Source organism: Orbilia oligospora, assembly GCF_000225545.1.
Source record: "Orbilia oligospora ATCC 24927 unplaced genomic scaffold scaffold00083, whole genome shotgun sequence".
Classification (NCBI taxonomy): domain Eukaryota; kingdom Fungi; phylum Ascomycota; class Orbiliomycetes; order Orbiliales; family Orbiliaceae; genus Orbilia; species Orbilia oligospora.
Genome location: NW_011645640.1, coordinates 700,706 through 724,595, shown reverse-complemented (window position 1 = coordinate 724,595; position 23,890 = coordinate 700,706). Strand labels below are relative to the sequence as shown.

Below are 23,890 nucleotides of genomic sequence, written 5' to 3'. Positions count from 1 at the left end.
TGTGGAATGCTCTCTGTCTCTCTCTGTCTCCCTCCTCACCATATAAACCCCTTTTGAGATCCATGTATATGTATTGTACCGATTCTATAATATTATCTCGTAATCATGTTTGCAGAGGAATGCATCGACGAAAACTGTTCTCTAGCGACTTGAGTAACAGAAAGTGTATGTACATACATGTAGTATGTAATGTCTGTAATGTACTTAGTAAATTTATATTATAAAAGCGGGCTCTCGGGTTCGAGATTGACCGAACAAATACAAGCCAAGGATTCAAAACGGTTCCTGGCTTAGTACTCGTACCTATAGATATCTCCTAGCTAAGCTAAGTAGTACTTGCTTGCCTTTATTAAATATCGATATATAGTACTTATATATCGATTAAAAATGAATAGACAGAGCTACAAAGTGTATAGACTGACCTAGGTACTTACTTACTTACTTAAGTATATATTCTCTTCGAAAGAAAGAAAAATAATAAGGTATCATCTGTAATATAAGTAAGCATACGAATACGTCGAGATGCATGACCCGAAGCAAGCTGACATATACACACAAGCAGGTACCAAATGCACCGATACGATGGTATGATATGATACGATACGATAGATACATGTACAGCACGGCATGGCATGGCATATGCGGGTCTGCAGCCGCTGGTTAAATCCACTTCTACATATGATATCTCTCCCCCTAAAAAAAAAAAATAACTCAGAGAGAATTCTAGAAAGAAAAAAAAAAAACTTGCATCGCTCGAAACATCGCCTGAATACCTTTTTTTTATTCCTCTCTTCGTAAAACTATAATCTTCCTGGTGATATACATGGTCTGCTATAGAATGTCGGGCTGACATCGAAGCAGCCGGCCGTGCACTGTTTGGCCAGTCCGATCCTGGGAACGCCACCTGCCCACGCTCCCCTCTCCCACTCCACATCTGCATCACTAACACCGGCACTAACCAAGCCCCAAGTTTCCAAGTTCAGATCCAAATTAATTCATCCATTCATGATCTTATTACGATAGTATATCATAGTATATAATAGAATGACTCCCGGGTTTAACCCTCATTTCTATTTAAACTAAATGGATTTCTCCGGTATGTTTCTCCATCCTCCTCGTGCTCAGTTGGAATGTGCATCGGGGTATCCTAACTTTCCAATATAGGCTTCATATATACCTGCCCATCCACCCAATATCTCGACAAGTCCACCTGCATCGCAAAGATGATGGAACCCGGCCTCTCCCCCGCCTTTCAATACCAAAGACCAGCTGCCCATCGTGAGCGACTCGTCCCGGTTCCTCTCACCACCCTCCCGGACGGCATCTTGCCCCTCTCTCCCACTCTGACTTCGACTTCAACTATAACTGCGCCTGGTGCGATACCTTTGGCTGCCAAAAAGGAGCCTCAAAAGTATTTCATGGGCCGTCCCGTCCACCCGAATTATCACTACAAAAAAAACAGACGCTATGCCGGCGACGAATCAATCCCCTACCCTCTCCCCTGCGACCAACAGGAAGTCAACCGCCAAAACCTAATCCACCACATCTTCAATGAAGTCTTCGGTACCATCCATGCCGCCGAATTTCCCAGATTCGAAGACATCCCATCTAAAGTCCTCGACGTCGGTTGTGGTAGTGGATTATGGATAGCCAGCATGTCCGACGAATTCGCCGCCAGAGGGAAACCAAACGTCCAATTCACGGGTTTGGATATCGTCCGTAATTGTCCAGATATGATGGGTGTCAATTTTCGTTTTGTCAAACATAATATACTCAACCTACCTCTCCCCTTTGCTACGGGAGAGTTTGATTATATAATGGTACGGGAGATGACATTATGCTGCCCTCAAGACCTCCGGAGCTCGGAGGCATTGCTGGAAGAATACCTTAGAGTCCTAAGAGTCGGTGGCATCCTCGAAGTACAATGTTCCGACCACACAATACGCTGTCTATCGCCTTCCAGCATCCCGCCTTCGTCCAGGAGCGGGGCATATCCCATGACGGCATCCACAAGATTCAACCACAAATCCGAGAATTCATACATTCAAGACTACAACAGATGGATCAGTCATTTTCTAGGCACCAAGCATCTACCCACCATGCCATGCACGAGCCAACAGTCTACCATGGCGATGGAGAAGTCATTGAAACATATAAGGAACCGACGATACGCACTACCGCTAGACAATCCACATTGGGAAGGGAAACCGTTATCATTGGTTACGGGAACTCTAGAAAACAGATCCCTTACGTCATTAACATCAATGATGGAACCCCGACGGTCAACAGAAAGCAGCAAATCCGCCCCTCAGGCCGCAACTGTAACGAATAATATCTCTAACGACACGGAAACAAGAAGTATAGAAAGCGAACCAAGGGAGCGAAAGGGTAGCATGGAGATGTTTGTATCAGACGATGCAAGAGGTCTAAGGATTCTTGCTAGACAGACATTCACAAGTTTAATACGGAATCTAGAACCGGTTTTAAGACAATCCAACAAGATACCGCAGGAAGATTGGGATTGGTGGTTTAGAGATCTGATGCTGAATTTCCACCAAAATAGGGGTTTGAGTGGTGGGGAGTGTATCGAGATCGGGGCGTGGTGGGGTGTCAAGAGGAGCACGTAGATTCTACATATATATATATTACGACCACCTAATTATCCCTTACTACGATTTGTTTTTGTTATACATATCTCTCTTGTCATGGGTTTCTCTTTTTTGATATGGGTCTCTTTGTTTATCGGGTCTTTCAATGGAGTGGACAGGTTAATGGGTCAGGTCAGGTCGGGCTGGGTGGGAGTTTTTCATACATACACATCGATCTATCTATCTAAGTATCTATCTAAGTATCTATAGTAGTTTTATAATATTCTGGGCGGCGTTTCCATTTCGAAGCAATCTATCTATCTATCTATCCATTCATTCGATATAACCAACATGATGATATCATCGATATCTTTAGTAGAATACCATCGGATGCCTCTGACGAAATCTCGGCATGCCGAAACAACCCCAAACGTATCCCAAAATCCCGAACCGGCGTTATCCAATCCCAACAAAACAGCCTGCTGCCAAATTACCCGGCCCGACTTCCTCCCAATTAACTTGACACCCACCACCAATCAATCAACCAACCAACTCTAAACGTCACTTCCTTCAATTCCCTCCACGTCTTCCTCTAACAAAAAAAAAAAACCTCGATCGCTCTCTTTCTTCCTCCTCCTTCCTCCGTCTTCACTCTTTTCCGGGAGCAAGAAGAAAAGCATCGAACAGGGGAGGAACGATACCGAAGGAAAAGCAATGACATCAACAATGTCCTCCGCTCTCCGATCGTCGAAGCGGCTTTTGAGGCCTGGGTATTCCTGGAGAACGGTGGCCGCGAGAGGTTAGTTAGTATCTTACCTAATTTCAGACCTCACCCACATCCTTACATCTACAAACTTCAAACTTTTTTAAACTTCAATTGACAATTAATCAATTAATTACTTATAACTTACTTAAAAATATATTCATTTACTAACAATGTGCGGCCACCAGGAATCTCATCCACAACCCGCGACCTCAAAGCCCATAACTTCAATATGCCAGCGCTGTCGCCCACCATGATGGAAGGTACCATTACCTCTTGGAGGATCAATGAAGGTGCGCACATAAAACCCTATTTATTCTTTATATATATATAATGCTAAGAACTTTTTTGTTTTGTAGGCGACAAATTCGCAGCAGGGGATGTCATCCTCGAAGTCGAAACCGATAAGGCGCAAATGGACGTCGAAGCCCAAGACGACGGTATCCTCGCAAAGATATTTGTATACCTCTCCTCGAACTCTCTCTACCATACTATTCATTAAACATTATATTCTAACTGCTGCATATAAAATAAAAAAATAGGTCAAAGCGAGCAAAGACGCCGTCCAAGTCGGCACCCGTATCGGTGTTCTAGCAGATATAGAAGACGACATCTCCACCCTCGAAATCCCTCCAGAATCCCCTTCAATCATTCCACAAGAATCCTCATCACCACCACCTCCATCCCCTCCAAAACAAGAACCAACCCCTTCTTCTTCCTCCTCCTCTTCTTCTTCTCAAGACCAATCCCAACCCCAAGAATCCACCCCTACACCCCATAAACCCCGCAAGAACCCCTTCATCCCAACACCCGGTCTAGTCCACCTCCTACACACCAACGGCCTCCAAATGTCCGACATAAACGGCACAGGTCCCCAAGGAAGAGTTCTAAAAGGCGACATCCTAGCCCACCTCGGCAAGATCGATAAGAACAAACCAAAATCCCTCGCCAGCGATATCTCCAAACTCTCAAAACTAGACCTCTCAAACGTCACCCCGAAGAAACAATCCTCCCCACCATCAAAGAAACAAGAAGATCAACAACAACAAAAGCAAATCAAAAAACCAAACCCGTTGGAAGAAATAGAAGTCTCGATCCCAATCTCCCTTGCGAAGTTAAATACCACACAAATTCCGGTAGAAACAACAATCGCAAAAGCAGTAGAACTGGCAAACTCTGGACTTCCGCCGTCGAAGATACCGGCTACACCTGGCGAGTTGTTTGATGAGATATTGGGTTTACCGTCGATAAGGAGGGAACCGAAGTATTCTGTTAAAACATCGGAATTTAAACCGGTTCCTCAGACACCTGTTGTGGCGGATTTGTTCGATGAAATCATCGGGATTTCGAAACCAAGGAGTGTTTCTTCTTCTCCTTCGTGTTCTTCTGGGTTACAGGAGTTTAAAGTGAAGGTTCCGGCGATTGATAGGGATCGGGCTGAGTTCTTTTTGGCGAAGGTTAAGTTTTCGTTGGAGCAGGATGAGAAGGTACTATAAGACGTGTGTGTACATACAGAAATTTGAATAAGGTATAACGTATAATGAAATGTTGTATGAAGAAGAAGAAGAAGCGGGAATATCTCTGTTTCCTTCACATTGTTACAAAAAAAGCATAGACCGGGGGCCATGGATTGATTATATTATATTTATAAAACTTTCGTAACGCCGCTCTAACCGCATGACTTCTCAAAGAAATAAATAGGGCATGCTCTTCTCTTATAACACAAAAGGGAGGGCAGAATACTACTCCCTCACAAGATTTAAGAATCCAAAGAAAAAAAAGAATAAACAAATATAAAGAGGGAAAAAAAAGGTATTCATGTCATCGTCACATCCTCATCCTTAACCTGCACCTCCGACCCATCCCCACCTCTCTTCCCAGGATTCTTCAACCCCCAACTCCTATCAAAATACTCATTAGGATGCGTAATAGTCTCCTTCCCTGCCCCTCCCTCCTTCTTCTTCAACTCCTTCTCATGCAAATACTCAAAAACCCTATTACAAGCCAAATGATACTTCTTAGCCTCCACATCCTGTTTAACCCCATTAACCACACTCCTATCCTCCACCCCCATCAACCTCCCCATCGCCACCGTCAAATTCTCGATCGAAAAATGTCTATAAGGACATCCGTGACTATCCCCCGCACCCGGTGGATGTTCCATAAGTATCTGTTGACAACTGTATGGTTTATAATTCCTCCCGGCACCTTGAAGACCGTACGAATGTCTGATGTTGTATCTGTATTCTTTGCTGAATTGGTCGTCTGTGAATTTTGAGAATGATTGACGCCAGAAGATTAGGGCTTCGTCGATGGAGAGGCCTAGACCTTTTAGGAAGAGACCGTATTGGAGACGACCGAAGTGGCGGAGATGTTTGTCGCGTCGGAGGGAGGCGTGGAGGTTTTTCATGCAGAGGGGGAAGTGGGAGGAGAGGTTGTCGATTTGGGAGGCGGTGATGGCTTCGCCGGAGAGGGAGGCTAAGGAGGTTGAAGAGGTGTATTCGGGGGCTGTGAAACCTTTGGAGAGGTGGTTGAGGATGGGGATTAGTCGGTCGTCTTCGTCGAGGTGTGGGAGGTAGCGCGCTGTTTTCTGTAGTTTAAATGATATTATGATTAGCCATCCCATCCTTATTCCCCATCTTTATCTTCAATATATCACACCTGACGAGGGAGAAGGAAAGAAGGAATTGAATAACATACTATCAACGACTCATCCAACCTCTTCGAAAACTCCGCCATGACCAAACTCAACAGCATACTATTGGGTACATAAGCATACCCCCTCCTCAAGAACACCTTCCTCCCTTCCACCAAATCCGACACCCTATCCCAATCCACCTTCAAATATTGTTCCTGTTCGAACATCTGCCTCGCCTTCTCAGCCGGCATTTTACTGCCACTGATCAAAACTGCCTTCAACTCCTCCGCCAACGAAACCTTCTCAGCCTCCCCCACAACCTCAGAATTCAACTGCAAAGAATCCATAAACTCCGCCCGTTCGATCGTATTATCCGTAGTAAACCTATGACGGAATAATATACTTTCTGTCGTTGTGAATCTTCTCCTAAGATCATCCGATCTTGCGAATGCAAGACGGAGGATGAAGTGGCTGTAATGGTCCTTTTTACGTTCATTTGTTAAACCCAAGAATCTTCTAGGATTCGAACGTTCGCTTTCCGGGATTGAGGAGTTGGAGTTTAAGGGGAGGTATTTGTCGAGGAGTTTTCGTAGGGTGGTGTCGATTTCTGTAGGGGTGTTATTGCGGAATTGACAGGTTTCGATTTCTCCGAGTACTAATTTGTTTTTTATATAAATTAGTATTTTTATATTCCATTATGATATTATATTGTGGATAAAGGTAGCAATTGAGAAAATGTGAAAGAGAGAAATAGAAATACCTTTCAACCGATCGATAGCCCATTGTTCAAACTCCTCGAGCGAAACTTCATCCTTTGGAGGGTCGGTATAGAAGTTTAAACGATGAGGGTAGGGTAATCCCGAACCCTTGTTTGGATATGATGATGATGTAGCATCTAGCTTATTCCCGTACGCCGCTTTACGATCCTCTCTTTTCTTCTGCCGGATAGCATCGCGACCTAGCATCCTTCTCTTTTCCCTCTTTCTGTGATTCGATTTTCGATTTCCAATTTCAATTGCTGAAGATAGCTGCAGGTTTTAAATATTCTATCGAGAGGAAGTCGAAGAATCGTAGTGTAGTAATGTATGGGCAGATACAATGGTAACTATCGTGTACGTATCGAAGCCAAAGCTAATACCTAATGATCGTTGGAAGTTGAAGATATCAACAAGCTTTCAAAGCTCCCACCAAAAAAAGCACGCGTAAAGTGAGCGCAGTCGAGCCACGCGACGAGCTAATTCACCAGCCACATTCGATCAACGCCACATCTAAGCAACAAAAACCACAAACTCGTCTTCTCTGATTGGTCAAAGTCTGCCATTCTGAGATGCTTCAAACATCCAAAGCTATCAGTTGCGAAAAAAGACATCGACATCGACATTAATTTACAGCAATTTTTAGATGATGTAACCTTTTTTCTACAAAAAATAAACTTTACTTAAAAAGTCGACGGCATCGATCGATCAGGAACCAAAAACCTACTTACTACTTAACCAACCTCTGCAATGCAGTGCATCCATCCGACGCGAACGAGGCCCTGAGGCTACCACCAAAAAGTCCTTTATAAAAGTCACGGGAATACACGAAAAATGGATAACCATCAAAAACGAAACTCTCTTTTTCACATTCTTGTGATCAGAATCCCGCATTCCAAATCAAATATACTTATAAATTACTTTTTTTTTAGAAGAATTAGAAGAAGGCTTCCAACGGTGCGACATAGCACAAATCAAAAAGTCTATACAATTGACATGACAGGAAAAGGTAAACCGTGGGGGGACCCTCTGACCATAGAACCCCCCAAATCCTCAAAGGAACATCTAGAGAGAAAAATCCGCGAACGTTCGATCTTTATCAGCCGTAATCACGAAATTCCACAAGATTACGTTTCAAAGTAACCTTACCCCATCATACCTAAGTACTTAAGTATATATCGAAAGTGTCGAAATTCGCGAATGCCGCCGCAAAAAATGCCAAAAGTGTGTGTGTATGTATGTGTGTGTGTCGCAATCGCAAGGGAAAGTACATAAAAAAAGAGAGAGAAAGAGAAATCAAGCATATCCCCAAGAGTATACCAGCAAGGACAGGGGTACCAAAGGTACTATGTACATGCACACATGTCTATCGTACATTACTTACATACAGATATACATACAACCATCGTACATAGCTGAATAAGTCAAAGGGAGGGAGGGAGGGGGAAACAAAAGCTGGTCCATGCATTTTCCAAAGAAGGCCGCATGCATGAGAAAGTCGACAGGCCGACTAAATGCAGGCAAAAGACCAAAAAAAGCCGGGCAGGTCAATATCTGTACATTGTAAGTACAATGTCCGCCTCGAATTTTTGAATCTTGGACGTTGTACCCGCGTGATAAAACGGGATGGGGGTTTATTACCTTGTTCTCTCGCGAATATAGACATGTACCGTGCTAGTAATCGCGGAATAGAAATACATATCCCAGCTTTCCATCAAGTAAAAGGAAAGAAAGAAAGAAAGAAAAAAACAAATAACAAAAAAATATGGGGGAAGAATTCAAGCTTAGAAGAGATGAAGATCAAATCCAGAACCCGGCGAGCTCAGGGTCCTTCCCGCTGATCCTCTTCCTCCTTCCTGACTTCAGGCGCTCTTTCTTCTTTTCCATCCTCCTTCTTCGTCTAAATTCCTGAAACTTTAACGGATTACGGGGAAGCCGGGACGTTAAGATAGTCCTGCCGTTATCCTATCGCCTTTCGTTCTGTTCCATCCCGGGTCTAGTCCCTTTTACTCAGGTCGAGTAAAAGGTAAAGAAAAGGGCAAACCTGCCGCGCCGGAACAAAACAACCTGCATAAAAAGTAAAGTACCATATGTATGTAGTATGTATGTACGAACGATCGCTCCTACATACCTATCGCAAAACCAAGGAGAGGTAAGTAAGTAAGTACATACTTAGTTAGAAAAGGGCAAAAAATACCAAGGGCGTCAACATCTAATAATGATAGGTAGGCTTAATTGGAGCCAAACTGGCGGGTTCGTTTTTCGGGGAAGCAGGAAGAGTACATCCAACAGGCTAGGGATAACTAACCCAAGTAACTATTCTCCCCCACCTGGCCTGCAAAACTCTCTGTAAAGAAAAAGCGAAGCGGTATAATAAAACATACAAACAATGCATACATACCCACAGCGTTTTGCAATTTGGACGAACCATGTCATCGAATTCATAGGTGTGGGTAGTTTTCTTAGTGTTCAAAAGAACAACTCCGATAATTGAACGCCTAAGATGTATGTATGTATGCTTACGCGCTCCCTTCTCCCTCCCCCCCCGCCGTTCATCGGCCGGCTGGTCTTACCATCGTTCGGGTTCGGGTGCTTTTTGATACCAACCGTTCCCACCCATTCCACCATACATACTCCGTAATCTCCCTTCTCTCTCTCTCACTAATCTCGTGAGTACGTGGGGGGAAAAGAATGTGGTTTCATAATCTATACGTATGTACGTACTATGTCGGCATCGGCAGGGCCTCGAATGTTACGAGAACCCCAAAAAAGGCTACCTACATACCTTGCCTAGCTACCTAGGGAGTCTACGGGTAAAAACCCGAGGTTCATATGTCAATTTTTTTTAACAAAAAATGTGACAGGTCATAAAAGTATGTACAATGCGCGTAAATCAGTAAGTAAGTACTTGGTAGGCATTCTTTCGGGTTCAAAAAGAAAAATCATCCTGTACTGTCCTGACCGGTCTGCCGACAGTAATTCTACGTTAACTATACTAGTGTTTTTCTTTTTTGCCTGATCATGTAATATGTGTATGTACGTGTATGAGGTGAAACGGGGGGAAAGGATCGGATATTCGTAGACCATCACGATCTTTCTTTTTTATTTCGCATAGGTCGGTCGGTCGAGAGGTACCTTTGGTACTTTCTTGAGATACCGTACCGTACGATAATCTACAACGTGTAGCGTGTGTGGTGGGTAAGGGACCAGACCATGGGCCGGCCGGGACGTGTCTGTCTGAGTGTGCTAGTAATCCTCCAACTAATCTAATTTACCCCGCATATCCCGTCGCAAAAGTTACAGTAAACATGTCAATCCCATAAGATCTTAAGATAGTATATATTCCTCCCAAAGACCGCGCGGGGCAAGAAAGAGCTCTGTAGACGATTGATTAAGTATATGAATAGAAAAGGGAATAGAGCACATGTCCGCTGACGTTATAGTCTCTCGACTGCTGCATGGATTAGTCTTTAAATTTTAAGACGGTACCGGTGACCTTATTCTCGTTTGCAGTTAACTTCCCACGTATGTAATGGTACGGAAGCCACATATGGTAAACTACCCAGAACTCGTGAGCGCGACGAGTCGATCGACTAATCTTCTTAAGGTTCTAGCACGAGAACTTCGGACGAAAACTAAAGAGTATCCTTCTGATGTGCGGTGTGGTAGTGGTGTGGTAAGAAAATGAAAAAGAACCGGGTGGTAAGAGTAGTGTAAGTAGGTTAATTCAAGTCAGGGAAGGTACTCAAAAGTATCTCCCGTAATTCGACGTCGTCTAGTTTCCCAAAAGCACGTTACAATGAATCCTGTGTGCCGCGACTTCCATTCGGAATTTGGAGAAAAGAAGTAATTTAGAGTTATTATGGTTCACAAGACCCTGTTCGAGCTAATGCATGCAGTACCACGAAAAGGCATCGACATCCCCACTTGTAGATGGCAGAAGGAGGGGAGGGGGGCTTGGACCTACCGTAAGTTGATCAGAAACGACCAAAGAAGATACTTATCTCAATGCAGTTGGGGCTCATCGAACGGGGTTTGAGGGTCTGGTTTGTTCTGTTTTCCAACAATCAGAAGACCGCCTTTCATCCTGCCTGGCCATTCATGATCGAGAAGGGGGATTTTGGCAAATAGCCATCGACGACAGCTGAGGGGCTAAGCTAAAGGTTTTTAGTCCGTGCCAATTGGAAAGCGAAGAAAGAAAGAAAAGAACAACAACCATTCTAATTCGAAGGAATTAAAGCAGGAGTTTGCATGGCGGGGGGCGTTGGAAGCGTGATCACAAGATATATTTATGTATGTATGTCAAGTACAGACATCCCCAAATCCACCATTTTCATTCGCTATAATCCCAAAAACCATGATTCTGGCCTTTGTCCTTCGGCGACAATTCTTTCGAATTTTCGTCCAATGTCAGCGTTTTTAGCAAATATAAACTACCTTTTGCATTGCACAGCTGGCCACGTGCCACGTTTTTTGTTCCCTGTAATGTCAGTACATACTACTTGCGCGTTAAAAAGAAACAACGAAACCCCATACATATTTTATGTTTTATAGCAGTACTAGTAGTTTAAAAAAAATCCAACGAATAGTAAACGGGTTGGAACCCCCCCTTAAGCTTCGGAGGACTTCCTTTCATGCGAGAGCGTGCCACATTGATATCATTGTGAGATGAACCTTTGCCATGTGCATTCCAGGTTATCCATCGAAAAATGAATTTACCCCGCAAAGCGAATATATTAAATACCAACAAATGATATGATACGTGGTGAAACACGCATTAGTTGGTTTACTTCTAATATACATCCAATCGTTGACATTGACAATGAAAGACCTCACTCGGGGTGGGTAAGAGGGATTAATAGATGAACATGTGAAGGACAATCTCCAAAAAAACCCAACATGCACCTTTATAATTAAACTACCAGCTACGTATACTACATAGTAAGCTAAGGAAGTAAGTAGCAAGTTGGAAGTTTCCATTCCCCCGCTAACTTTTTAGTCGAACCCTTCTGGCTGAACGGAATGCGACCAAAAAAACAAAAGGAAAAAAGAAGAAGAAGCTAAGAAAAGCAAGCTAATTGATTTTGTTGTTCAATATGAAACAGAGCTATGGGCTGCCGGATGTCGTAATGAGAATATTTCGCTATGCGCTGGACAGGACGATCTTTAATTTATATTTATATACGCCCGGTTTTACTATGAGACTTTTATTCTCTAGTCAAACGGACCGAATTGCGGCTGCTCGGCAGGAGTAGGAGGGATCTATGACGTCGGAGATGTGATCTTCATAAGTTTCATTTTCAATGCCCCTTTGGTGTGGTAGTTAGGTAATTATAAGGTTAAGCTGGTGTATGGATTAATTGACCTGATCGATATGAAGACGTTATATGTAAGTAAGTAATATATGTAATATACGTAAGGAAGACCGGAATAACTCCTCTATTAAGGAGGGTTATAATTAAGATACACAGCATGCTCGCGCAACGTTAACGGCAAGCTGGGGAAGCACGGCATATGGCTGGCTGCTAGAAATGCTTGTCTGGATTATCATATCAGAATAAAATATTAATATCGACGACAGAAGCCAAATATGCACGAACGGGGATTTCAGTCGACAAGAAGAAAACTGTTCCCTGATTTTTTGTACAGATATGTTACTGGCGGTGTATACACGGTACTTACATACACGGCCGGGCAGGCAGGCAGGCTTGCAGAAGGAGTGGCCGACCTGACATGTACGCAACCTTACCGTGCATAATTGCGAAGCGACGCTTCTTTTCTTTCGTTATTATTATTATACTCCATTGACAGCCGAAGACTGACGACGTATGCAAATGTCATGTTTACTTGTATCGGTTACAAGGATGAAGGAAAGGTACGTCGTCAGGAACAAGCTTTCGTTTTTGAGTTTTTTTTCCCTTCTCCCAGAGTATTTTATATCATGGCTGTTCCTCTCCCCACGGACGTCCACGGCAATTGGTTTTTAATTTTTTTCTTTTGATTTTTGTTTAAGTTTTAGTTTTACTTTGCGGCGCGGGGTGGCGAAACCGAGGGAAGTTCGGCTTACGGAAAGTATGGCTTGCAGGTCCACATTCTTCACCTACATACATGGGAACGGTAGCATTTTAGTAGGAGAAGAAAGGAACATGGATGGATGGATGAATGAATATGACGAAGCTGAAGATAAGTGACAGCTCATAATTACTCAAGAGGGTGAAAAGGTACAACCCGTGGCTGATGTTACGATAATAGGAATAGCTTCCCTTTCATACACACCACACGAACGACAAAAAGGACACAAAAACCGGGACGTCTCGGTTCGCGTGCCAATCTGACGAGCTGCCTCATTTTGTCTCTCGTGCGTGTGTGTATTTTGGGGGCAGACCCGGCCGGTAAGCTAGTGGCTGTGGGTTTTGGTTAGTTACCTGTTAGTTGGGAAAGCCGGGAGCCGTAGTCACATTTTTTTTTTCTTTCTCCCCTGAGAATTTTGAGTATGAGCTCCGAGAGTTTTCGCTGGCCATCTCGTAATTTCTGGGTGATTTGACTGACTTCCGTTTAACGTTTGATAAAAAAATTTGAATGAAAGGCGGTTAGTTAGTCAGTTAGTCAGCTATCCCGTTAGTAATTTCCAGGCCGGGTAGCAAGTAAAGTAAATACTTACTTACCTATTAGCTAACTTAGCTAACTAGCTAAGAAGGTTTTTTTTTTTCTGTTGAATTTTCTCATGATAAAATTTTCTTCTTGGACGGGAACAAGAATGGAGAGAAGTTTTTTTTTTTTGACTCGATGTCTCTCGGTCAAACCCATATGCCATACCGCCAACAGAATAGAATTTGATTTTATTTTTTTTCATTTATGTGTTTTAGGATATATTCAAGAAATATGTTAGATAGATAGATACACACGCACACACACTTTAGATAGGTTAGATGGTCTGTAAGGCTGGGGAGAGGAAGAAAAAAGAAACCTGACATGTCCGTGATTTGTGTGTATGTAAGTAATTGTATGTAATGTAATGTACATGGTGGTACCTGTGTAGTATAACAAAGAAGAAAAGAAAAGAAAAGAAAAGAAAAAGAAAAATGTCAAAAAATAGAATACTACAAAGGAAGAAAGAAGGGAACAAAGAAAGAAAGAAAGAAGAAGTGAAACGGCAGCGTATTCCTGCCCTGGTTGATAGACGCTGGTGTAATGTAAGAGAGCTCTGAATTGAATCGAATCGAACTGAATTGAATGTCAATTTCCGTGCGCCTGCTTCGGCTGTCCCTTCGAAGGGACATTATTATTATTATTATTATTACAGATTGGATCCGGTTCCAGCTGTATGCAATGCAAGTCCTCAGGAAGAGGAAGACCAAGAAGGGTCCCTGTGTTAATAAGTGTGATTGTATTGCAGCCAGCCAGCCAGCCTTACCTTTCTCTGTTCAGCCATCCATCCCGGACCGTATGGTAGAACATGGTTACTGGCTGGGGCTGTCTTGTTCCAAAGCGACAGACTGACAGACCGACCGACCAAGCGACCGACCGGGCGGCTTAAGCTCTGTTGGGGAGACTACTACCTACCTACTTACTTACATAGTAACTACCACACAATATTAAGCCCTGCGGTTTCCCTCTCATTCTGGCTCTTCTCCCTTCTCTCCCTTCTCTCTTCCTCGCTCAACTCAACCACTCTGGCTGACTTTCTTTTATTTTATTTTATATTCTAATCTTCCCGCACTTCCCACCACCCATCAACTACTAAGTACTTGCTTATCTACGACCGCTATCACGACCACACGACAATAAAAAAGAAAACGACAAGAGCTATATCTATTTTAATTCGAAACCCGAAGGGGATAAAAAAGAAGTATGTTCAATCTTTCCCTTTCAATCCGGCTAGTTTATGGTCCATCGCTGCATCCTCTTCATCATCATACATCCAAGCATTTTCCAAGCATTTTTATGCTCTTCTCCTCTCATCCCTCCATCCACCCCCCTCGAACTCCTCCTTTTGCCTCTTCCTTATTCATATAAGAGACTCCTACCCCTGTACCTCTTATACCTCTTGTAACCCTGATCTTATATAATAAAGAAAGAGAGAGAGTATAGGCTAACAGTTGTCAGTCGTGTTCACCTGCCAGGCTTAGCTGCATATCGTCGAACAGATCTTTCCATCTTCTCTTGTTCATCATGCATTGTTTAGTCTTATAGCCTCAACTCCCCTCCCTCCTATTCCTCACCTCTTCTTCTTCTTCAATCTTCTGTGATTGACTTCTCCTCTCTCATCTACTACTACCACTACTATTTTATACTACTTCCTCCTCCTCCTCCTCCTCCTCTTCTTCTTCTTCTCTTCTTAAACATCGACATTCAAACCTTCAGACTGTGTCTGTCGTTTTGATTCGATTCCTAGCTCGAATCAATCGAAACCAACCACCACCACCTTAATATCTCATCGACCAGTCCCCAAAATAAAACAACTATGCCCTACAAGGACCTCGTCAACATGACTTCCTCTATCATCATCACTTCTACTCCAAACCAGCTCTCCACTCCTGACGAGGAGGTCGCTGCTGAACCCGACGAACCTTCCGACAATTGTAACTGCAACTTGTCCGCCGTCGGCAAGTTGCAATTCCAAGAAAACATGTACAAGAAACAAACCGTCAATCCTCGTCGCTCCAATAAAGTCGACTCTCTTCTCACCCGCGCAATCATCAGCGATTCCGAACCTCACTCTGCTGATAATGCTCCCTCAATCTACTCTCGTGTCGCATTTAGAGCGCCAAGACGTGGAATGTCCACTACTTCTACCATTAGTAGCGCGAGCATGCCTTCCACTGCCGACCTCACTAGCGACGCCGGTGACGATTCCTCCAGTTCTGAATTGAGCTCTCCTAGCCCTAGAAACGCCCCGGTCTTCGTCCTCCCGATCAGGGATACCGTCGCCATCAAGACCCACAGCGACGACGAGCTCCACAAGTCTACCGTTCAAGCTGACCCTAATGAGGTCACTGCGGCCCTCGGTCGGAAACGTTGTATCACCTTCGCATGTCCCACTCCCGTTTCCCGTCAGAACTCCGAAAACCCAAAACCTCAAGCCATCGAGGAGCCGACTCCCGTCAGACGTACCACCCTCAAATTCGCTTGCAACGTCAAGGACGAGTGCAAGGCCCCCAAGAGGGCTGGATCTCCCCCTCCTCCACAGAGCAAATTCGCCCATCGCTCTCCAGTTCTCAATGCTACTCACTTGCATCCCAACGCTCACCACCACCACCATCGACGTGACTCTGGTGCCACTATCATTGATGAGCGCCATAAAGCCATCCCATGCAAGGCTTCTCCTCTTATTAGCAGCGTTTCTTCCGCCAACAGCATTCCACGCTTCTACGAATTCGCTAGCTCCGTCGATGAGTCTGTTCAATCTTGGATGAACGCTCCTCAATTCCCACCTCGTCTTATCAAGGTCGACTGTCTCTTGGAAAAGGAGAAGCAGATCCGAAAACTCAGCGAGGAGGTCGAGGAAGATGAGAACAATGAAGATGACGATGAGGACAACGACAACCTTGACTTCGAAGATGACGATGAGGAAGATGATGGTTACAAGGAAGACGAAGAGGACGACGACTACGACGATGACGATGACCTTTGGAGCGACTCCGACAACAATGGCAACGACGATGAAGATGAAGAAGGCCTCGCCGAGTCTGACAACGAGGATGATGCCTTCGTTCCGAGAGTTGGCACTGCCATTCCTGATCGCAAAGCTGATCGTCCCAGCTGCTGCCGTAACTCCTCGGACTCTTCTCTTGCCTCTGTCCACGACCGCAAATCTGGCCTATGCTCCTTCCAACGTGAGAAGCACATTCACGCCCGACCGATTCGCCCAAGCACCCCTGAGCTTCCAGACAGCACCGACTTTGTTCCCGGAACCTTCGACGAAGACAAGGTCCTCGAGGACTTCTATCTTTCTTGTATAGAAGACCGAAAATCAATGAACAAGGTTGTCCGTCCTCAAGACATCGACCCCAGCTTCCCTGAAGGTGGAGAAGATGACGATGAGGAAGGGGAAGATGAAGAAGCCGAACGCCCGGCCCGCCGTCGCCGTGGTTCTAATGTCAGCGTTCGCTCCCCCACGCCGAACCGTCGTCTCCGATCTCCTCCTCCGATGTCTCGCCGTGGGTCCCGTGCTATGTCACCCGGCAAGAGACGTCCTTCATTTACCGCTAAGTCACCCCCACCGCAAGGTCGGACGGGCAGACTTCGCTTCGACCTCCAGGCCAACCGAGTTTCCCTTGCTCGCTCCACTTCTCTTCCTCGACACGGACTTTACTCTCGAAGGAAGCATTGTCTGTCCTCCACCTCTCCCAAGCCGTCCAAAGCCATTCCCTTCCGCAAGCGATGCGTTCTTGATATTGTCAAGGGCCTCGAGTCGAAGCGAATGCGTCGTCGTGAAAACGTCTACGGACGCCGGGAGTACAAGGCCGAGGCCGGTGAAGGTGTTGAGAAGATGAGAGAGATTGGTATCATGGGGAGAGAACGTGTCGGTGCCAACCCAGCACCCAAGTGGATGTTGTCTTTTTAAACATCCAAGTCGTTCTTGCTTTTCTGCTACAACATTTCTAATAATTTCACTTCTTCTTTTTTCTTCACATTGCCTTTCTTATTTCTTCTTTCCATACCACTGCATTCACGATTGGGAGGGTCAATGATTGTTTTACTACCGTTGAAGCTGCTTTTTTGAAAGTCTTGCACCTGATGATCACGGAATGGCGTTCTTCATTTCTTCTACTTTTTACATATCCTTTTCACGAATTTCCTTCTTCATTGTGTATACTTTTGTTCCGTCTCGACTTGTTCTTGTCCCTTTTATTCCGCTTCCCCGTTTTTTTTTTTTTTTGTTCCCTCATGATGAAAGATCTCCAGCATTATACCCCTGGAACTTTGTTCACCTTCGCTTCAACGATTACCCCATAGACCCCATTTTCTTTGTTTTCTCGTTTTCTTCATTCTTACCGCCTTTTTAAACTCCTTTTAATCCTTCGCTTTTTCGCTTCTTCTTCTTATCCTTCTATTTCATCATATGGCTTTGGAGTTTTCATTTTTTTTTCGTTTCGCTTCGTCTGGGTGGCATTTACAGCTTTATCTTCCTTTTGTCTCTTCCTTATAATGCGTCGCTGTTTCGCCCTCCCACTATTCTCGTCAGTGTGATACTTCACACTAGCATCTCCCCCTTTCTACTCAAGGGAGAAGGAGATCAACTGTATAGCAAAGAAAAAAAACTTGTGTATAGGTCCTTTTTTTTAACTATATCGACAGAACACCAAAAATCAAATACAAATTCCTAGCCGGCCTTGAATAATCAGGCGGTTACAATAATTTTACCTTTTGGGTCCTTTTTTCCTGTGTGATCTAGATCTTTTGTGACCTTCCTGCCGTAAACTAGCTAGTGAGGATTTTCCATCCCAAGGAGGAGAGGTATGTAAGTACTGGCTTACTTTAGCATGGTGACCACGTATGCAGTGCATAATAACCCATTGACGAGTTCCTTTTTTTTTTTTTTTGGATATTTTGCCAGCGAATAGAAGGGGGAAAACTTGGATTGAATTATGTAATTGCTATATATACTATGTATACATACTCGCCACTGGGGCTGATGGGGAGGCAGGTGGGATCTAAAGTGGATCTGAGGCTTGGGGGGGATTATCCTAGACCTTGGTACCTTAGATCCCGTATTCCCCGAATCCAGGGTCCTTACATATAAGTAAGTACATAAGGAGGTACTTACACACTACGTAAATGTAGGGGGTAACTACCTGGACAGGTACTTCGGTAGATTTCCAGTGCAAAGGAGAAGCCAGAAGTCGGCGCGGCAGTTTGATTAGTAGTTATGTTAACGCTTTCGGTTACATGTGTGAGTATGTGAGTGTGAGTGAGGGTGTGTATACATAACGTGTAAAGTACGTCAGGGGGATTGATTTTTTCCCCCATGATCATGGTCCGTATGTATGACGTCATTATGTTCAGGCCATCCCCAGTGCAGAAGTTTAAGCTTTAAGGCCATCCGTGGAGATATCGATGCATGCATCCATTTTACCCCTCACTTCATACTTCCATCCTACCTACCTACCTACCTTTATTCATCTTTGCCATGATACCTTTTTTGGTAGGATACGACTATTACAAAAGAACTAAAATCTAAAGAAACACACATCTACAACGTTACACTTCTATCTATTTTCTATTTCTATTACAATACAATATAATACAATACCTTAGAAAGAAACCCCCCTCCCTCCCTTCAAAAAAATTAGACTAAATAAAACCCCTCCATCCCCTCCCAAGCTCATCATGTCAAACAACCATAACCTCCCCCCGATCCGTGGTAATCCAATCCCTCAAGCCCCTCTGAACCACGACCCATCCCACGGCCGTCCAGGTCCCATAATCCAACTCCCCATCCCCAAAAACCGTGACGGCAAACCAGATTACAACAAAGCCCCGGGTCTGGATCTATCCCGCATCGTCCCCGTCGGTTCTTTAAACACAAACCCTCCACCAACTGAAGGTCTAGAAGGGACACCTTCGTTCTCCGGTACGAACGAGAAGAAGAATAAAAGTATTGCTTCTCAGAAGAGGGCACAGAATAACAACAATAACAACCAAAACCAGGACGGTAAAGACGAGGAGGAAGAAGAAGACGACGAAGACGACGATAAATCAGATTTCTCAATAATAGAACATCCAATAATGACCCCAACCTCCGAATCAGACGCCCAAGCCGCCACAGAGCTCTTATCCGAAAAGGTTCCCCCAGAATTAATCTCCGAAATCCTCGATCGAGCAGAATACTTCCCTCACGAAATCATCGGTTCTGAAACAGAACACCTCTCCGTCTTCGATGGCGACAAAATATACCTAACAGCCCACATTCCCGATTTCAAAGCTGTAGAAAAGGATACAGCCGGTAAAGGTGGTAAGGAAGGTGCTGGTGGTAGAAGAGGGAGGGTTAGGAAGTTGGTGTTTAGGTTTAAAAGTTACGATCAAGGGTGGAGTAGTTATGGAAGCTTTTATGGAAGTTTTAAGGGTTGTTGGAGTTGGTTGGATGTGGAGGTTTGGAGGAAAAGAGAGGTGAATGAGGAAAAGCAGGAAGGCGATGATGAAAAGGGGATGTATATGGTTTGTGAAAGTTTATTGCAGAGGAATAAACATGCTGAGAGTGATGAGACGGATTATGAGATCGTTTGGAGGTGGGATGAAGATAAACTTGGTGAGGATCATGCGGATAAGTGGGAAGATGGGGTGGTTGATGAGAACGGGGAGATTAAAGATGCTGCCGCTTGGGAGAAAGGCGGTAGACATGAAAGGAATGGGGAGTTTGTGAGGGAGTTGAAGGGTGGGGATGAGATCAGAGTGATTATCAAGGCGCGTTTCCCCGGTTGGAGGTGTGAGGTTGAGAGGTGTGAGGTTGAGTGCTGGTGGGCTGTTTAGACTCTTCCCCCCTGCCTTCCTGCTCTCTTCTATCTCTATCTTTTATGATTCTTTTATCGTTGCTTTTACGTACTGTCTAACCTTCGAGACTATTCGTTACTGGAGTTTATGGTTATTGGTAGGAAAGGTTTACATGAGGGTATTGGTATAGCGGGTCGGATTCCTTTTTGTCTGTCAAGAAAATGGCCCATCATTCGTTTAGGTAGTCAGTCTGTACTCCTTCTAATACAAAGATTTTAATACATCGTTCTTTGAAAATTATAGATATGCATATATATGTCAAATCTAAACAAAGATCGTAGGTTCCAAAGCCGTATACTTCTGGAAGAACGCCTTGAATAACTTGATCGCATGTTCGACGTCGTGTGCACCACTAAAACCCCCCCATCATTATATCATTAGCAAACCCTTTTATATGAAGATAAAGCAAATAGGATTTAACTCACCCAGTCTCTCGAATACTATGCATACTCAACTGCGCATTCCCCAAATCCAACGTCCTCATCCCCATCTGCGCACTCAACATGGGTCCAATGGTACTTCCACAGCTGCTATCATTTCTAACCACGAACAATTGTAACGGCACCCCGGCATCTCTAGCACACTCCTGAACCAAGACTATTCCCGGAGAGTTAGTAGCATACCTAGCATTTGCATTGATCTTGATAACGGTTCCCTTGTTCATCTCCGGTCGATGGTGGGATTCGTATTTTCCGGGGTAATTTGGGTGGACGGAGTGTGCCATGTCGGCGGAGATTAGGAAGGATTTGATAAGAGATTCTTCGAAGTAGGTTGTTGTGGGGGAGAAGAGGTGGTCTGTTGTGGAGGCTTGGGAGGTGGAGGAGGAGACGGATGCGAAGTCGTAGTCTTTGTCGCCGGAGAGGACGGAGAGGCGGCGGACTCTATTTTATCGTTTAGTTTCTTTCTTCTTTCTCTCTGTTCTTTTTTCGATCCCTTGAAAAAGAGGGTTTCTGCGATTGGAATATGTAAGGGATAGGTTGAGACTTACACCGCTGGTAGAAGGTTCGAGTCTGCTCCCTGTGCGGTTTGGGAACCGATTTCTTCGTGATCGAAGCAGGCGATTATACGGATGCCCTGTTCTTGGTCCAAGGCGTCGTCTGCTTCGACGGAGGCGATCAAACTCTCTATGGAGCAGTATGTCATGCCCTACACTCCAATTAGCGTGGTTTCCATCAAAGAAAACCGGGCAGATGGATGAAGTACCAAGTTATCAAGTCTAGCAGAGAAGATAAACTCCTCATTCAACCCACCCAAAGTACCGGGCTGGGTATCATAAAGCAACATCTCAAAGTCCAATACATCTTCTGGTTGGGACTCAGTAGCTTCTGAAATCAACTTGACGACCGCTGGGTGGTGACGTTCCGTAATGGCGGATAGTGGTGAAAACGGCTTTTCGACCTTCTCCTCTTCTGTGTTCTGTTTCTTTTCATCTCCCTCTGGTGCGGCGGTTGGTCCGTCCTTATTTAGTTCGGCAGAAATGAGACCGAGGATGGGGAACAATTGGGTTTCCTTGTTGAATTCGAATTTTTCTTGTCGGTCGAGGTGGATGGCGAGGGTTGGCACCCGAAGGACTATCCCAAACATTAGCCCCATAACCTAAGCTATGAATCCTCACAAATAAAAGGTTGTAACGAACTTGGCTTATCGATTTTAACCAACTTCGAAACGATATTTCCGTCTTTCTGTCGGACCATGGCTCTTCCGGCCATACTCAAATCTCTATCGAACCCTACCGTTACCACCACCCCCGTTAGACTCTCCATTCCTTCAAAAGTATTGTAGAGGAAAATTCTAACAAGTATGCCATAATCCACCACCATAACTTTCGACGCCAACCTGCATAAAAGTATTTCCTTCGGTCGTTCGCTTGGATACGGGTTTTAATCGGAGAGCGCAGGAGTCTGTGTGAGCGCCGACAATGGACATTGGGTTACCGGGCTATTAATACCAGATTAGCACTTCTTTTCTCTTCACAAAGTTATTTAGTTATGATTTTTCTCCCTAAGGGATATATATACCTTCCACAGTTTTCCAACAGCGAAAGCGATAATCGAGGATCCGTTCCTGGTGAGGAAGTACTTCCCACCGCTGAGAACTTTACCACCCCATGCATCTCGTTCCTTTTTAATTCTTAGACGTTAGAAATCTACTGGACTATATGCATATTTAAATATGGGAGAGGGTATGAACCTTGATCTCACTAAATCCAGCTTTAAGAAGCGCCTTCTTCGCGGCGTCGACGGCGTGGAATGCTGTTGTACACGTCCTTCGTTAGATATCGATTCAATACTGGCCATACATGGGTGTGCATGTATCTACGAGAGACATACGAGTTGGAGAAACGTTGATAAAGTCGATGAGACCCTGGGCAAAGGCTTTAGAAGTGGATGACGCCATCTTTAGGAAAGTTTGTATCTTTGATATTGTCAGGCTTGGTATTGGACTGGGGGGGTTATGATAGTAGTATGTAGGGATGGTTGTCACGGTTTAAGTACGATATGATGTGGTAAAGTGTGCGTTGATGTGGGGTTGGACCAGGGGAAGGGTCCAACACTTAATTCCTCAAATAGAAATCGATCCTCTTATCATTCTTTGCTTTGCCCTTTCAAACGTGGTTTTTAACCGCTCTCCGTCCTCGTTAGGAGTAAATTTCCCCACCTTTTTTTTTTTTTTTTTTTTGTCATGTTTTGGTTTGGGAATTCCCTTTTGGAACAGAACAGTTGCCAATACATGGCAAGAAAGAGGGGGGGGAAATCGGAATAGGGCGACGGGGATATGTACATGCAATATGTAGGTAATGTACATAATAATAGGACAGGACTATGTGAGGATGATACACTTTACGCGCGGAGGGGACAGTTTAGGGAATACGCGTGGGTAAGAGGATTGAGCATCCCGCTCCCTGTAAGTGCCTGTTAAGCCTCTTCCTATCGATAGAGGATTACCAGAGAGTACTAGAGGAGAAAATAGTGTAGTTAGTGGGGACAATAAGGGGGGGGAGATGTTGGAGGTTATTTTTGTCTGGATTGGGAATATAAAAGTAGAACATCGCGGGGGGGTCGTGTTGTGTATATATTTAAAGTCGACGTCTTCAATTGCCTAAGACGGAAGTCGACACTATTATTGGTCGTCCCTTGCAGAAACAGCAGTACCACCTCTGTCGTCTACTGTGGTGTATGTACATAGTAGTTGGGGGAGTGTGTAGAGCAAAAGTAAACAAGGAGGTTGGCAGGGCTGCTGCCACAGCATCCCGCTCGTCGGTCGGTCGGTCGGTCGGTAAACCCAAACCCCACCTTGTAGTCAAGCAGTCCTGTGAGACTGCATTGGGATTGGACGGATTGTGTTGCGAGTGTTGTTATTGTTGTTGTTGTTGTGACGGGGACTCTGATTGGAGCTAATCATAGCGGCCATTTTCCTGTTTGGGTAATTTCGCTATGTTTACGTTTTCCCAGGTTTCATGGCCAACCACCTTTAAACTCAACTCATCGCTCCTCTCTACGTCCCATTATACCACCAGCATCTCCGCCCAATTCCTAGCTTCACCGCTTTTCTTCCCTTTTCTTTTCTTCCCTCCCCCTCTTCTTCCCCTCCACTCCGCCTTCGGATACTTACTTATATAAATTAGAAGGATCTTATATAAGTCTTGTCTGCT

At 44.5% G+C, this 23,890-nt stretch overlaps 6 protein-coding genes across 6 annotated transcripts; 4 read left to right on the top strand and 2 right to left on the bottom strand.

Moving 5' to 3' along the window:
* Positions 1 to 1,083: 1,083 nt before the first annotated feature.
* AOL_s00083g205 (uncharacterized protein) lies at positions 1,084 to 2,627 on the top strand (the record flags this gene model as incomplete). Its single annotated transcript, XM_011125384.1, has 2 exons — positions 1,084 to 1,096; positions 1,165 to 2,627. 2 exons carry the CDS (start codon positions 1,084 to 1,086, stop codon positions 2,625 to 2,627), a joined length of 1,476 nt encoding a protein of 491 aa, XP_011123686.1.
* A 687-nt stretch (positions 2,628 to 3,314) lies between these two features.
* AOL_s00083g204 (uncharacterized protein) lies at positions 3,315 to 4,847 on the top strand (the record flags this gene model as incomplete). Its single annotated transcript, XM_011125383.1, has 4 exons — positions 3,315 to 3,387; positions 3,540 to 3,644; positions 3,711 to 3,811; positions 3,894 to 4,847. 4 exons carry the CDS (start codon positions 3,315 to 3,317, stop codon positions 4,845 to 4,847), a joined length of 1,233 nt encoding a protein of 410 aa, XP_011123685.1.
* Positions 4,848 to 5,167: 320 nt separating this feature from the next.
* AOL_s00083g203 (uncharacterized protein) lies at positions 5,168 to 6,954 on the bottom strand (the record flags this gene model as incomplete). The annotated part of the gene is made up of 3 exons (XM_011125382.1): positions 5,168 to 5,941; positions 6,052 to 6,644; positions 6,750 to 6,954. 3 exons carry the CDS (start codon positions 6,952 to 6,954, stop codon positions 5,168 to 5,170), a joined length of 1,572 nt encoding a protein of 523 aa, XP_011123684.1.
* Positions 6,955 to 15,208: 8,254 nt separating this feature from the next.
* AOL_s00083g202 (uncharacterized protein) lies at positions 15,209 to 17,311 on the top strand (the record flags this gene model as incomplete). Its single annotated transcript, XM_011125381.1, has 1 exon — positions 15,209 to 17,311. The coding sequence occupies one exon, from the start codon at positions 15,209 to 15,211 to the stop codon at positions 17,309 to 17,311; it is 2,103 nt and encodes a 700-aa protein (XP_011123683.1).
* Positions 17,312 to 19,077: 1,766 nt separating this feature from the next.
* AOL_s00083g201 (uncharacterized protein) lies at positions 19,078 to 20,217 on the top strand (the record flags this gene model as incomplete). The annotated part of the gene is made up of 1 exon (XM_011125380.1): positions 19,078 to 20,217. The coding sequence occupies one exon, from the start codon at positions 19,078 to 19,080 to the stop codon at positions 20,215 to 20,217; it is 1,140 nt and encodes a 379-aa protein (XP_011123682.1).
* A 285-nt stretch (positions 20,218 to 20,502) lies between these two features.
* Positions 20,503 to 22,635, bottom strand: AOL_s00083g200 (uncharacterized protein; the record flags this gene model as incomplete). The annotated part of the gene is made up of 9 exons (XM_011125379.1): positions 20,503 to 20,590; positions 20,664 to 21,119; positions 21,227 to 21,384; positions 21,442 to 21,809; positions 21,875 to 21,967; positions 22,035 to 22,176; positions 22,257 to 22,358; positions 22,429 to 22,490; positions 22,569 to 22,635. 9 exons carry the CDS (start codon positions 22,633 to 22,635, stop codon positions 20,503 to 20,505), a joined length of 1,536 nt encoding a protein of 511 aa, XP_011123681.1.
* Between the last annotated feature and the right edge of the window lie 1,255 nt (positions 22,636 to 23,890).